Source organism: Periplaneta americana, chromosome 8, assembly GCF_040183065.1.
Source record: "Periplaneta americana isolate PAMFEO1 chromosome 8, P.americana_PAMFEO1_priV1, whole genome shotgun sequence".
Lineage (NCBI taxonomy): Eukaryota > Metazoa > Arthropoda > Insecta > Blattodea > Blattidae > Periplaneta > Periplaneta americana.
The window spans coordinates 143,452,357-143,468,197 of NC_091124.1; the positions used below are offsets into that span (position 1 = coordinate 143,452,357).

At 36.6% G+C, this 15,841-nt stretch overlaps 1 protein-coding gene across 1 annotated transcript in view; it reads left to right on the plus strand.

The window, feature by feature from the left end:
* LOC138705123 (proline-rich protein 36-like) overlaps positions 1 to 15,841 on the plus strand; it is a 105,664-nt gene that overhangs the window by 16,871 nt on the left and 72,952 nt on the right. The window contains exon 2 of the mRNA XM_069833775.1: positions 8,147 to 8,293. Coding sequence (XP_069689876.1) covers positions 8,147 to 8,222 — 76 coding nt within the window. The 3' untranslated portion in view covers positions 8,223 to 8,293. The remainder of the gene's footprint in view (positions 1 to 8,146; positions 8,294 to 15,841) is intronic.

Here is a 15,841-nt window from a genome sequence, read left to right on the forward strand (position 1 = left end):
AAACATACAAATAACCAAATTTTGAATAAATTAGACCTACTTGAGGTTTTCTGGAAACATATTCCTTGATACTTCGTACATGGTTCTGAAATGTACTGATGACAGGAAATGAATTTGGTAATTCTCTAAAAGAATTACACCGAAGGAGACACATCTGCCTTTGCTCCCTTCTTGTTAAACAGACGAGAGGTTCAGGACGCAATACTAGGGAAGCAGACCATTTCCCTAGTAATTCGTTTTGGACCTCTCGCTTATTATGTTGGTATTTAGTAGTGGAGAGAAAGAGAGATGTACCTCCTTTGATGTTTTTCTGGAGAATTAATTTCAATTTCATTACATTGTTGTCAGTTTAGTCAACTGTCCGAGGACAGGTTGGAGCCCCATAAGTGACACCAGTAAGGTAACACTCATGAGGTAACTAAGCTATGAGATAATGGGGTAGGATGGCCAATTCCTTTCCCTCTTCATTTCATACATCATTGACTAGTAACATATTTCACTAATCGGACTTAAAATGTATACAAATAATAATTATTGTTCTTCCTCTGACACCTATCATCAAGTGAGATGTACTGCCTGATAATAGATGTACAGTATACATCAACCAGAACCTCAATCAGAGATGTTTTGACATTGTGGGTAGTAAAAATATATAAGTAGACAGATTTTGTCTATTCAGAATCCATTGTGTGAAAATTTATGGTGAATGCAGGTTACGAGACATGCACACTTGCTGCTGCTGCTGCCGCAGCTGGTAATTGGGATAACACTGTCAGTTCTTTTGTTTTTATGTTTTAAAGCTATAATTTTTTTACTTAACCCCTATGTGGTTTTATATAGTGTTCCCATCCTAGTGATTAGTTGCTTGCCATTAGATACAAAGTTTCATTCTTCAAAATTCATTGTCCTTGACCATGCTCATACTTTGGATCTAGTTGATTGTAGTAGAACTGAGTTTGCTCCTTTCAAGAAAGAAACTTTACAATAAAAAAAATTTAAAATTATTTTATTTAATCTAATGTTCTTAATGTTACATAAAATTGAAGAATATCAACATACTTTATAAATAATACATAATTTGTAACATATCAAGTCATGACTATAATACTGTTTTAACATTTATCTCTTAAAGGTTAATGGCTTTGCATACTCATCTTTGAATAATTTCTATCTGCCTAGTCCCTTGAAATCAATTTTGGGTCCATTATTGTTTTTAATTTACATCAATGATTTAATCTCAACCATACATAAATTATCCCAGGTAATCTTATTTGCAGATGTCAAAAGTGTGATTACGATACAATCACCTTATTAACACATCTAATAGTGTTAAATCTAATGAGTGTATTGTTTAATATAAATAGACTAGCACTCAATGTTGATAATTCCATTGTAGTCAAATTTAGTACCAGTAGCTACATGTAACAGTGCTCAGTTTTTCTACAAGATTAGATTAAACGATATTGATCTCAAACAATCTATAAGCACAATCAAACTGGAAAACCCACATGTAATATATTACTCCTAAATTAAGCTCTCCTTGTTGAAGCATTAAGATCTATATTTTCTGTTAGTGATATAAACATTCCTAAAGTTTTATACTTTGCGTATTTCCGTTGTGTAATGAAATGTGGATTAATATTCTCATCTGAAGCTGAACATATTTTTGTTTTACAAAAGAAAGGTACTGGTATAACGATAGTGACAGTTATGCATAAAAGGACACCATGTGAAAAGATTTTAAAAATTTATAAATATTGACTTTACCTTATGAGTACATTCTTTCCTTTGTAATGTTTTGTGTTAAAACCAAAATACATGTAATACTAATAAAATAATTCATAATTTTAATACAAGACACAAATTAGACCTCCATCTACCCTCTGTTAGTCTAAGCTATTATAAAAAAGGAGTTCACTATTCACTGCCTAACTATCTCAAAGCTTTGAAGATCGAGAGAAAATGTTTAGAACAGAATTAACAAAATTTCTGCATACCGGTACTTATACCTTCTACTCAGTAAATTGATGACTTGTTTATACTTCTAAATTGAATTAATCTGACTTAGTATATTGAATGACATCTGTAAGTTTAAAGCATCATTAAGTATTATTACTACTGCTATAGATAACGATACTTACTGTTATTGCTGTTAAACATTTGGATGAAATAAGCATTATAATCTTGTATAAATGTTTATTAAGGATTCTGCATGCTGCCATTGCTGCTGGGATAATAGACTGATCATTAAAATATATTAATACATTAAGTTGTTGAATTTTAGTGTTGTTAGTAGGAACTGCACAGTTTGCTCAGTGGTTCAAGTCCGTTGCATGATCATTCTTCACAGTTCAATGAGATAAGGGATCCAGTTTTGTTGAAATATTTTGTCAAGGTAACTGTGTTACAAAATGAGTCGAAATGTTGTGTCATTGTTTCTCCATGGAATATGTTTGGGCTGATCAATTGATCATTAAAAATACTGTCACACATTGTTCTCTAGCTAAAGTTCGTGGTCATTGTTAGTTCTTGAGTTGTGGTGAATTTCTCTGGTTGAGTGAGATGTTGAAATTCTGTAGTTATTGCACATCCTTTCGTGGTAAGTTGGTTGGCAGTTTCATTCACAACAGTAGCGGTTATTCAAATGAAGAACATTTCACTTGTTATTTTGCGAGCCATTTGATTTATATTTCATATATTAAATTATTTAATTTTAAAAACAAAAGTACTATAAATCAGTAAATCTCAAGTACAGTATCACCAGTCTGTTTAAATATTCCCGCTGTTGTGTAACTTTCACATCTCAGTTCCTCGAGCGGCAGCAACAAGGCACTGATTCTCAAATTTAAAATATTATTTTGTTCCTATGTGTTAGGGTGGTTGCTATGACAATGACTGAGACATTTCCCCCCGCACTTCTATATTCTTAAAAAAATGGGTGTTGCTGTGACGAACACGTATTTGGTCTTCGGCCCAGTCGATGCGCTTTTTATAATGGGTGACACGGAGATTTACGACTACTTGTCTGTCCAGCGACATGGCCCATCCTAAAGAAAACTTTCCTTAAAATTCTGCTTTGTCAAGTCTTCTTTCTATATAGGTCCTATTATGTTTTATGATTTTAATTTTTGTGCTGCTTCATTTTTTATTCTTCTGGCTACAATTTTACTGTACCTCATAGGAAAATTCCACTAAAAATTAATACTATAAAAGCAATGGAAAGAAAGTTTGATGTTCTGAACACAGCCTTGTTAGTGTAAGTTATGAATGAATTTTTACCTTTCCTCAGTACCTCAGTCTGTTTTTCATTGTTTTTTATGTCAGTTCTCGACTCTCGCTATTCAGTTGTGATAATTTTTAAAATATAATTTATTTTACTTATTACTTTATTAGGTGAAGACATTAAGTGCGTTTCAGTTTTTAATAAATCTCTAATAAGTGTGTTAGGAACTGAACTACTATGTAAGTTTTTGTATTGTTATGTTGCAATGTCAAAATGAATCCATTCAATCACACAGTATGTACAATAATTCAAACATCTTTTAATCGCTGGTGTGAGCAGGATAAGAGTTATCTATTGTTTCTAGACAGAACTCAACCAATTTTAGACATAAACTGTAAAAAGTTAAACTCACAAGCTGGTGAATCATACGAACTTAATTTTAAAACTTCATGGTACTGCAAGCATCAGTGAGTGGTAGTGTGGGAGCCACTACATTGAAATACTATTTTGTTTAATTTCTATTACTATTACTATTTTGTTTAGATTTGCATACTATTTTGTTAGTCATGCCTACTATTGGAGTTAAAAGACGTGTGGAATGAAACCAGATTCAGTGATTTTTCTAAAATAATGTTAGTCATACTCTACAAAAACATGAAAATTCAGCAGAACATTTAAAGTGCGTGCTGCAGTTCAAACATTTACAGAAGAATGTGAACACTATTGGGAATGTTCTGAAAGAAAATGCTAGGCTATTGTTAGTGCAGTATATTGAAAATGTTCGTGTAAACAGAAATGTTTATCGGTCAGTCATCAATGCTGCTTTGTATTTAAGCAAGCAGGAATTATCATTTCGGGGCCATGACGAAAGCGCTTCTTCACTTACTCGTGGAAATTTCAGATACTGCACCATGCTAGAATTTTGAACGTAGAGAAAAGTAGAAGTGAATTCTCAGGGAGGAAGTACAGACTGACTGCTGCTACAGTGGAAAAAGTGATGTAGAACATGATCGTAATTACAAGATATTGTTCTTTGAGATCCTTGACATCATCATGCAGATCGATAAAAGATTTGGGGATTTAGAAAAACTTTGTTTCTTCAGAAAACGTATTGTGTGTCTTTCTCGTGTTAAATTTACATTACCTCGTTAACATGTTTCAGCCTGTTATCGGCCATCTTCTGAACTGGTTGTAGCTGGTCTTAGCACCTTTTGTTTGTGTTTCCTGTGGGGGTGTGTTTGTGTAGTGTAGTGTGGAGTCAAAGAGTGTGTGTGTTCTGAAATTGAGTTGTGTGTTGAGAATTTCATTTGGATGTGTTTTTGTGTGCCTATATATTTCGTATTGTTTTAGTGTGTTTAGTTTCTGGCTTTTTAATTAAATGTGTAGAATTTACATGTGTTCATGTCTCTGTAGGTGTGGTTAGCATTTGTGATGTGTTCTGCATATGTGGAAGTGTTTTGTAGTTTTGTTATGGCTGTGATGTGTTCTTTGTAACATGTTTGAAGTGACTGCCTGTCTGTCCTATGTAGAAGTTGTTGCAGGTGTTGCAGTTTACATTACACTACACAAACACACCCCCACAGGAAACAAACAAAAGGTGCCAAGACCAGCTACAACCAGTTCTGAAGATGACTGATAACAGGCTGAAACCTGTTAACGAGGTAATGTAAATTTAAATGAGAAAGACACATAATATGTTTTCCGAAGTGATATAGTGTTAAAAGTTGTGTAATCAAGATGTATAACTTCGTTTTGTCAGCCTGGCTGATGCTTCCAAATTTGACACTTATAGTAGAAACTTTCCACATGATCCACTTTCTTCACTGCAAGCTAGCTATTTCAGCATATTAAAAAAAAGACGTAGGTTCTGAAAACTAAACTTGAGCTTTTGTACCAGAATAGTGAATAAAGGAATATATCAGTTAAGAAAGTGCTAGACTTCTTCATGACAACGATGTCAACAAAGATGTATTTGGAGAAGTGTATAAGTTAAATTCCCTCATTTTAATACTACCATCTACTAGCGTATCCGTCGAGAGGAGCTCCTTGTATTTAAAACGAATAAAAACAAAACTGAGAAACTCAATGTCACAGAAGAGACTGTCAGTGTTAGGTTAGGAGGGAATATTTCGCTCCAAAAAGATGTGTTGGACAAGAGATTGGAATCACAGCCCTTTCATGAGAACGTTATTAGCAGGTTCCAGCCCTGAAGGAATGGAGGATCAACTTAGTGTACAAAAGATAGGTAAGCAATAAGCATATCTTAATTTACATGTACTGTTAAGTGCACTGATAGCTGGCAGAAATAAATACAATGGAATCACTTTCCACGATTGAATATAATGGAAATTTATGGGAGGGAATTACTTTAGTTGCATAGAGTTCCGATTATTATCAATGCAACTAGCTACATGGGCTTTGAAAACCTTGCAATAATTTTGTGCTTCACCTACTTTTTCAGGCACGAGCTGCTACTGATTCACAGTGATGCCATAATGTGCCAGGAACTATCGAAATGTGCATTGTTCTTCTACCTGTGAAGACATTTATTATTTTGCAGCACTCAGTCTGAGCTGGAGACGAATGTAAGATTTATTTAGTCCAACTCTTGTCTCCCATTTTTCTTGTGATCATACCATGTAACAGACACGGGCATATGGGTCTCAAATAAGCCAACGTGCTTCGCAATGCTCATTCAATATGTTGTCAGCATTATAAGCCCCTTGTTGGCACTGCGGGCAGTATCAATGTGCTTTGGTGAATGTCTTGTATTTATTCATCTCTCTAAGCATTCTATTTTTAAGGTGTTTAAAATGCTGATGAAATAAATATAATAAAATATTTCAGTGGTGTTACGAAATAAGCTTATATTTAGTTTGTCTTTTAATTTATGAGCTGTCTAATATTCAGAATTAGGCTTTTTAGTATTTCACCATGTCCTGGAACTTGAGATTTGGAACATTCAAGAACTAGATACAGGTTTCAACATCAGGGCAGATAGATTGGGCTCATTATACCAGGCTAACCCGGACAACTGAGCCTGGCATAACGGCCCAACAAAGTAAGCCATCCTATCTGCCCTGATGATGGAACCTGTATGTATTTCCAAAATGTTGGAGATGTCAAGTTCCAAGACATGGTGAAATACCCAGAAGCACTTAATTCTGCTCACAGTCACCATGAAAGCCTGAAAACTCAAATGTATGGTAGGCCTACTTATTTTATGCAGGTCTAAGGCTCTAGTACAGTTTTTCTACCACGTCTGTATTTTTTTGGTTCAAATGCCATCCTCAACTGAAAACAGTAAAGTCTAAGTAATATTTTGAATTATCTTTATTGTCCTGCTCCAGAATTTTATATTAATTTATTGTCTCTCGATTACAGACACTCAAATTTAATTTGAGCAAATATTTACTGATTAAAAAATGAGCAGAATTGAAGAAAATAATTTAATTAACTTTATGTTACACCGAGTGTAGGATGCTTTTGCACTGGGATGAAAGTGGAGATGAGCAAGGACTGGGTTTGGGTTGAGTTAATTCTTGACCTTGAATTACTAAAGTAGGATAAGTTGTGTCGTCATATCAGCCAGCCTGTACAGTTATGCTGCACATATATTATGTTGATGTGGAGCTGCACTACAGCTCTGCATCGGTAAGCTACCCCTTTTAGGTATACATAACTACGACTTTTCAGATACAGGATTTGTTATGAACAGTAACATCCTAATCTTCGATGTCAGTGTCAATGCCTCTATACAATATTTCTTTACTGCCGAACTCCCTCCACACACGTGTATACTGATCCGCTGTTTGCTCTGGACTGAGAAATTGAAATGTGTTGAATTCCATTACTACTTGCGTCCCACTTGGTCTAATCACTTGCTTGGGTCACGTAATCCCGTAGCTCATCATCAATTCATTTTGCCTTAATATTACCTCCATTCCACCAATTCAGTCGACACTAAGTGATCTCGTTAAATAACAGACTCACAAGCTGCCAGAAAGGAAAAAGAAAGTGTATGCATTTTATCTTTCCACGTTTGTATGTGGAAAGTTGCACTGTGTGTACTGCATTTTCGGCATTGCCTCCAATAGCGTGAAAAGAAAAAAATATGTGCACATAATTATAATCAATCAGCCGGAGTGTAATCAAACTCACATCCCAGCACACGAGTCCCTTTTCCTACTCCATTTACGCCGGTTATCACCAGCTGTGTTAAATTGCATTCCAAATTTTAGGCGGGTGTTTACAAGTCTTTCAGAACTTTCGAAAGAATTCCAGGAATCTTCAAGTAATTCACTGATTCGATTATCGAAGTTTCTTGCAGTATTGTAGGTTTACAGAGACATCTTTTTGTGAAAGAGAACATTTTCAGAGAAAATGAACTCTCAATCTCTCATGGAATCCACTCATTCAGGAATAAGACGAATTTAATTGCGTCAATCTGTATCATGGGATATCTCACTTTATTTGTATTAAATCTACATACATAAACTTCAACAAACAAAATTCGATAACACAATCCCAAGGGAAAAAATGGAACTCTGCATCAAAATCCACAGTTAATTCCTGATTTACCACGAAAATCGTCTGTAGCTGCATTTAGATTGGCAACAGGCCATGATTGGCTAAACACCTGCATAGAATTGGAATATATCAGTCCCCTAACTGCCCATTGTGCAACTCAAACCAAGAAATGGATTCGGAACACCTCATAATCTGTGCTTCATTGGCTGGTCATGATAATATCTTTGAAAAATATTGGACTGCAAGAGGTCAAATGACTTTATTGTCAAACACCTGGCATTAGAAAACAACAACTTTATTTTTGTTCTAAAGTGAGACAAAGAGTCCTTAAAACTTCACCATCGTCGATTAAAGTTTTACCATTTATTGTTCCACATTTCTGAAATTTTCTAGGAATAAGAGGGGCCCATGTGGTGGGAAGGCATTGACGCCGACAACGACCTGCAGCCCATGGGGTGAGACCCTTTAACTAACCCAGTCGAACATCAGGATTCCAGACAATGGAATTAATGATGGTGGACTAAACGTTTTGCCAACAAGGTAAGACCTTGCGGCTTTCATCTTCTTTATTACGTCAAATAATTGAATTAGCATGAACTATTACTCCAGAAATATTCCTGGTCCGCATTGCAGTAGCAGGAACCTGAGGGTTTAAGATTATTTACCTCTAGAAATATAAGGCTTTGGCTTTGAGAAATATTAATGTTAAATTATTGCATGTTCATACCATCTTGAACGGGCAATTCTTCTTAATTCTTGAAATTAGTTAGTAGAGATTTCTTGATAGTTTCTGCGTTCAAATTGTGTGAAAAATATGTTGATTTTAACGATGATGAAACAGTATGTTCTTCCTTATAGGGGTTTGTGTCTTTCGGGGTTTAGGCAACACCAAGACTCAAGGGGCTTTAGTAGCACAATCAAAATTATCCCATGCATACCTGTGTGCCTTCCACTCCATACGAATATAAAACTTGAAGTTAAAACTTTTTTTTTTTTTTCAGAATTCTATCAATCCTATAGTTATTACTTTAATAAATTATATTCAGTTCATGAGTTTTCTTTGTATTTGTTTCACAACTTCTCTTATCACTGCATAAATAAATAATATTGTTCTAACAATATCCTTCCAGTTTATCTGTATAACATCCATGACATTGGATGTAAATACCATCCCTAAAATTTTCATTTTATTGACATTAGTAAATCTAGTTGGTACCGATTGTCCTCTTCGAGTTAGGACCATGAAAGTAGTTTTCGTATAATTAATGATAGAGCTTGCCAGAACTATTGGGTTAAAACTGGATGAGTGTTGCTAGAAATAGGGATGAATGGCGGAAACTCCTATGGACAGCCAGGACCCATGATGGGTTGTCGAACTAAGGATGATGATGATGATGATGATGATGATGATAGAGCTTTATGTATTCTCCAAGGAAATTGTTAATAGAAAAAGGAACATCTTCTGCGGACCTCTGAAAAAAAAACTCAGGAAGAGACTTGTAAAGTGTTTCGTATGGAGTGTGGCATTGTATAGGGCAGAAACATGGACATTACGACGAAGTGAAGAGAAAAGTATTTGAAATATGTATATGGAGAAGAATGGAAAGTGTGAATTGGACAGGCAGAATAAGAAATGAAGCTGTGTTGGAAAGAGTGGACGAAGAAAGAATGATGCTGAAACTGATCATGAAGAGAAAAAGAAATTGGTTGGGTCACTGGCTGAGAAGAAACTGTCTACTGAAAGATGCGCTGGAAGAAATGGTGAAAACGGATGAAGAGTTCAGGGCAGAAGAAGATATCAGATGGTAGACGACATTAAGATATACGGATCATATGAGGAAATAAAGTGGAAGGCAGGAAATAGGAAAGATTGGAGAACACACTAGTTTTGCAGTGAAATACCTGGCCTTGGGCAGAACATTGAATGAATGAATGAATGAATGAATGAATGAATGAATGAATGAATGAATGAATGAATGAATGAATGAATGAGTGAATGAATGAATGAATGAATGAATGAATAGGGACATTGCAATCAAAATAAAAATCTTAATCACTTGTTATTTATTTTTACATATAGGCTAATTAAATAATAAACTAAATTGAAGGTTTTCTAGAGTATTTGTTACACAATACTACCAAACAGAAAGAAAAAAAAAACAAGGGACAAAAGTTGGGATGTATCTGTGTTAAGTATTTATTACAATAAGAACCAGATTGACAGGTCTTTTGTCACATTATTAACTAGTTTGATTTACTCGGGCATTTGCAACAGCTTGACATCTCTTTGGCATGCTTCGAATGCAATTATCAATCTGGTCTTATGACATTTCATTGAATGCTATGGGTAGTACCTCTGATGATAGCTGCGTGTGGTAGATGGTTGTCAAGTTGCCTCTGAAGCAAATTCTCAGACATATTCAATTGCATTTAGGTCTGGGCGAGGTGGAAGTAGAAGATGATTGATCTGAAGAGTCGACCTGGGTAGCGCAGTTAGTATAGCGCTGGCCTTCTGTACTCGAAGTTGCGGGTTCGATCCAGGCCCAGGTCGATGGCATTTAAGTGTGTTTAAATGCGACAGGCCCATATCAGTAAATTTACTGCATGTAAAAGAACCCCTGCGGGACAAAATTCCGGCACATCGGCGACGCTGGTATAAACTCGGCAGTTGCGAGCGTCTTTAAATAAATCATAATTTAATTTATTTTGATCTGAAAATCTTCCAGGGCTTCCATAACTACTGCAGCTCGATGTGCACGTGCATCATCATCAAGAAATATAAATCTCTCTTGACCAACGGCATCACGCCTGTTCAAAATGCACTCCCTCACCATCTCTTCTGCGTACTTTGACCTCTCAGTGCTCCATCGTTTATATGAAGAAGGACGAAGAGGACCGGAAACCACCTGCACAATTGCAACTGGTGATGGACGAGGATAAAGAGGGTTGGGAAATGGGGCTGTTCAAAGCAGAGCTTCAGAATTTTGTTCGCCACGTGTGTGAGACTCCACCGAACATCATGACGCCCGTTGTGTTTGCTCGTCTTGTGCAAGACTTTCTTTGTCCCTGCGTTGGACTAAACGTAGACATCCGTAACGAGGAGTTCCTGGCGAAGCACGGCCTTCACGCATTTCTCCATGTGGCTAGAAGTTCGGAGCAAAAACCCGTTTTACTGGAGATGCATTATTGTGGCTGTAAAGAGGAAGCGCGCCCCTTCGTTATCATGGGCAAAGGTGTCACCTACGACACGGGTAGTCTGTTTCTGAAGAAATGTCACGAGATGTCGGAACACCGCGGAGATCTGGCTGGAGGAGCGATCGTGGCAGCCGTCATGAGAGCCCTGTACACCTTCCGGTTACCTATCAACGCTTACGGAGTTGTGCCTCTGTGTGAGAACGCCTTAAGTGGGAGATCTACGCGGCCAGGAGACGTTGTCTTCACGTGCAAGCACAAAGCCATTCAAATCGCAGACCCAGACAACGAGGGTCGCGTAATAATGGCTGACGCCCTGCATTACATCAGCCGCTATGAGCCGCGCCTCGTTATCACTAACGCCACACTCACGTCCGGCGTTCGCGCAGCGTTCGGCGCCGCATGTACCGGCGTCTTCACCAAAAACATCTCTTTGTGGCAAGAGGCACGCAAGGCCGGTACCATCACAGGAGATCGTGTCTGGAGGCTGCCGCTGTGGGAGATATACCAGCAGAAGATCACCAGTTTGCCCAACGCCGATATCACCAACGCGAGCAACATACCGGGAAAGGCCGCCGCCTTCCTGAAGGAGTTCGTGCCCCTTTGCTGCGAGTGGATACATTTCGACATCACGGCCGTGGCCCTCTGCTGCGACGGAAAGGAGTTCACGTACCTGACGGAGGGCCTCATGACCGGGAGGCCCACCCGCACCATCGTGCAGCTCCTCTACCAGTTGTCCTGCCCCATGGAAGGCAGCCCCGACTTCAAGGATCCCTGCCCCACCGAGTGCGAGAGAGCAACTTCAAACAAATGAATTATTCGTGTGTATTTGTCCCTTTGAAAATTGTCCTGTGTACCTGTCTAGATAAATTATACGGTTACTTTATCTAGATGCGTTGTCCTTGTTTTTGACTCTCTCTTTAACTTAGCAGCATGAAAAGGTAGTGAGCAGCAGGTTCGGCAGCCGCTACTTTTCGAGTTGCACCGTTGTTCACACGTCGCAGTACGAGAGTTACGCAGTTTTTTGTACTGCATCGCTGCAAAAGTAGCGACGTGTGACCGTATCTTTAGATTCCCAGGCCTGTGCTGAGCACGCGCTTTTACCGTCAAGCCAAGCGGTAACAGGGCCCCTTAGTAGGCGTTACTACTCTGGTCGCTTTCAGCTGCACTGTCTGCGAGGGTTCAATTTCCTCTATCGAGTTGCTTGTCACACTGTACTTTGCCGGTAACAGTTGCAGTGTCTCACACAGTCTATTCTATTGAATAAGTGACCAGCGAAAATACTGTTCTTTTGTATTATAGACCTATTAAAGTAATGTTAATGAATTATTAGAAGCACTAAAAGCTTCAATATTGTATTCGGTTACATGGACGCCACGCCCCTGCAACGGTAGTATTTAAAGTACAGAAAGAAGACTGTGGTCTGTAGCTTGTGGTGGCAATTGTTGCCAATTTAGTGACTGTGTCATTTTTGTTGTTGCACTATTTATTAATAATTAAGTAAGGCGCTTTGAAGCTTTAACATTATTTTAAATTATAAGTCTCAGTAGACATTGCAAAATAATCTAGTAAATAACTGAAATAACTTGAAATTATTTTATTAAGAAATTTAATGTTTTGCGTAAGCTTCAAAGATTCGCGTTACTGACTGCACCGAAACAATTTATTGTATACATTATGTACGCCTATGTAGATATTGTAAGGGAGGGAGTATACCTTTTTTTAAATCGAGGTATGCTAGGGAAAAATTTGAAGTAGCGTATCGCCTCTGGTTTTTTCCCACTTCCCCACTGGATGAAACAGTAGTATTCTGGAACAGGTACGTACTACTAGTATGTAATGTAACAGTGGTGTTTTGGAACAGGCTAGTGGGTCCACACCTGTAGAGTAACGGTTAGCGCGTCTGGCCGCGAAACCAGGTGGCCGAGATTCGATTCCCAGTCGGGGCAAGTTACCTGGTTGAGATTTTTTCCGGGGTTTTCCCTCAACCCAATATGAGGAAATGCTGGGTAACTTTCGGTGATAGACCCCGGACTCATTTCACCGGCATTATCACCTTCATCTCATTCAGACGCTAAATAACCTGAGATGTTGATAAAGCGTCGTAAAATAACCTACTAAAAAAACAGGCCAGTGAGCGTAATGTTACAGTGATTCCCTGTATGCCATGTGATGCAGTATGATGTCATAATGAGCCGAGATGTGAATTCGTAGAAAAGAAATCTTTTCTAATGCTAAATTGAATTCATAGATCAGGTTTGTTCGAAGCAGGAAGTGTCATGTAATTTAAAATTATTTGTAAATTGGTCACGAAATCGAAGTGGATCCCAATAGTAAATAAAACCTAACCAATTCTTCTTCTTCTTCTTCTTCTTCTTCTTCTGCTTAGCTGAAGGTCACAATAGTGTTCAATTTCTCCAAAAATTAATAAATAAAACCTATAATCATTTCGGCCATGCTAAAATTCATATTAATACCGTCATGAAGAGTAATAATCTCATTGTAATGAAATATGAAAATTTACCGTTGTATTTTTTTAAATAGCAGAACTTCAATAATACAGTCATGTTTCAACAGAACTCAGTTCAATTTCAAGAATGGTAATGAAACTAAAAATGCAATATTTGGAAATAAAACATAACCTATATATTTTCATCTCCCTTGATAAAATTTACAATGTAGTTACTATACTCTAATACAGGTAGGGTAAAGGTGCCTAATTCCGTGATACCCTTAATCCCGTGATAAAATTTCAATTGACTGCCATGGAGTTGTGGTCTCTGACTTTTAAGTTTCTGAAATACCTAACAGATGCCAGGAGATGTTTTCTTTTCAATTCTATTGACTACCCTCCTTTTGAATAGAAGCAGTAGACTGCAGAAACTTTTGTTCAGTGAAAGGTGGTTGACCAGTAAGTTTTTCTTCCTCTTGTGACCGCTCCTGAGGAATCATTTTATATTTGAGGTAAGAATTAATATTGCATTATAAAACTGTTATATTACTGTAGATTATAGTCAGCTGAATCAATGTGTATGATTATTTAATAATTACGAGACAATAACAATGCTACAGGAGCTTTCCCATTTTCGGATTTATTTTCATATTTCTCCTTCCTGGATCACTCGATCAGTGACGTCAACGCTAAATTGTGAAAATTAATGTCTATGAAAGAAAATAGTTAGTGGAAATAATAATACAAATAAGTTATAGAAAACATCAATTATAATTATAGTAAAATAATAGGGCATATATTTAACTTAATTACTGCTGTTCTTAGGAATATAAATAAAAGGAAATAATTTTGTCATAATTGAATTTATCCAAATTTAATTTTGTGTTGAATTTAAGTTTTAGTTTATTTTGGTTATAATGTATTATTATGTAATATGTATTCCTGTAGTTATACAAGTATTTTCTATGAAATTTTGTCACTTAAAACCTTCTTCTATGTTGTAATTTCTTGCTTAATCCTTATTAAAACAATATACCATGACTTTAATGTGTTTTTCCAAATACACGTTTGTTTTCTGAGCAGTTAATGAGGATTATTTTAGATCACGAAATTAGGAAACCACTATCACGGAATTTGGATCCCTGTCACGGATTTAGGAGCCACTGTATAACAATGAAGAATCATATATTATATAGCAAACTTGTGAAACTGTTGACAATGAATGTTGTAACAACTGTAGCTAAAGGTCCAAATAACGTCATTTAGGTTTATTTGAAATGTATTATTACAATTTGGCATAAATATAGACTTTATTGAATATGTCACGGAATTAGGCAACTTTACCCTGTTATGTTAATAATTATTAATCATAATAGTTTGCTAGAATCCTATTCTCAGTATTATCAGTTCCAAGATAATGTGTACATTTTTAAAGACGATCTTTGTATCTTTGCTATTTATCTTTTACTTTAGTTTCCAACATTTATTTCAATGCGACGAAAGGATACCCAATTCTGCTTGCAAACAGTGGCGCCAACTTATATGGGCTCATAGGGTCCGAGCCCACCCAATAATTTGTCGTCTTATTATTATAATTATGAGATTTATATAACTTATACCTCAAATATTTGAGCTCATTCAGTGTTTTCCAAAAGTTAGCGCCAATAGTGCTAAACACGTTCCGTTCTGTGGAACAGGCATTGTTATAATGTAGTTCCAAAGTGAAACGAGTACTTTGTAACAGCAAGTATTTCATACTTGCTCAGAACAACACTGTTATTTTGGAACGTAGTATTCCAAAGTGCTGTTACTTTTTGGAATAGTTCATTGCTTGGAACTATTCCAAAATAACCGTTAAGTTATTTTTTTCCCACCTCTATAAAGGTCAGAAAAGCCACTTTTCATCTTTCTAGTAAGGTGAACAGACATAACCTCAGAATCTGGGGGTCGGTAAATGGGTGTACTTATGTGGAACTAGATTATAGGCTTGATGTGTGCCGTGTTACAAAGGGGGGACACATTGAACATCTTTAAGGTAAGGAACTAAACTCCTTGAGTTTCTCTTTCCATTGGTACTATTTCCATGCACCTCAGATTCAAAGAACGTAAATTACCTATGTTCGAAACTGGAAAGATCTTTTTAGGAGCCCTGTTCGTTAAAAACCTCCATCGCAGACCATTATTTCGACATATAGTTGTGTTCCGAAGTGATCTCTCTTCTGAACAGATCCATAAATAGTAACACCAAGAAGAAAAATCTTTTAATTTGTTTTTTATATGCGCAATATTAAAACACTTGAGCACGGACAGTCACCGAAATGATTTAGTAAGATTTACTTCAAAATACTTAAAAGTGTTTAGTTTTTTCTTAATTTAGGAGTGGTACTATTTTCAATACAAACTTATTTAAAATAGTAGTGATTAATTTCATAAGTATCTTCCTC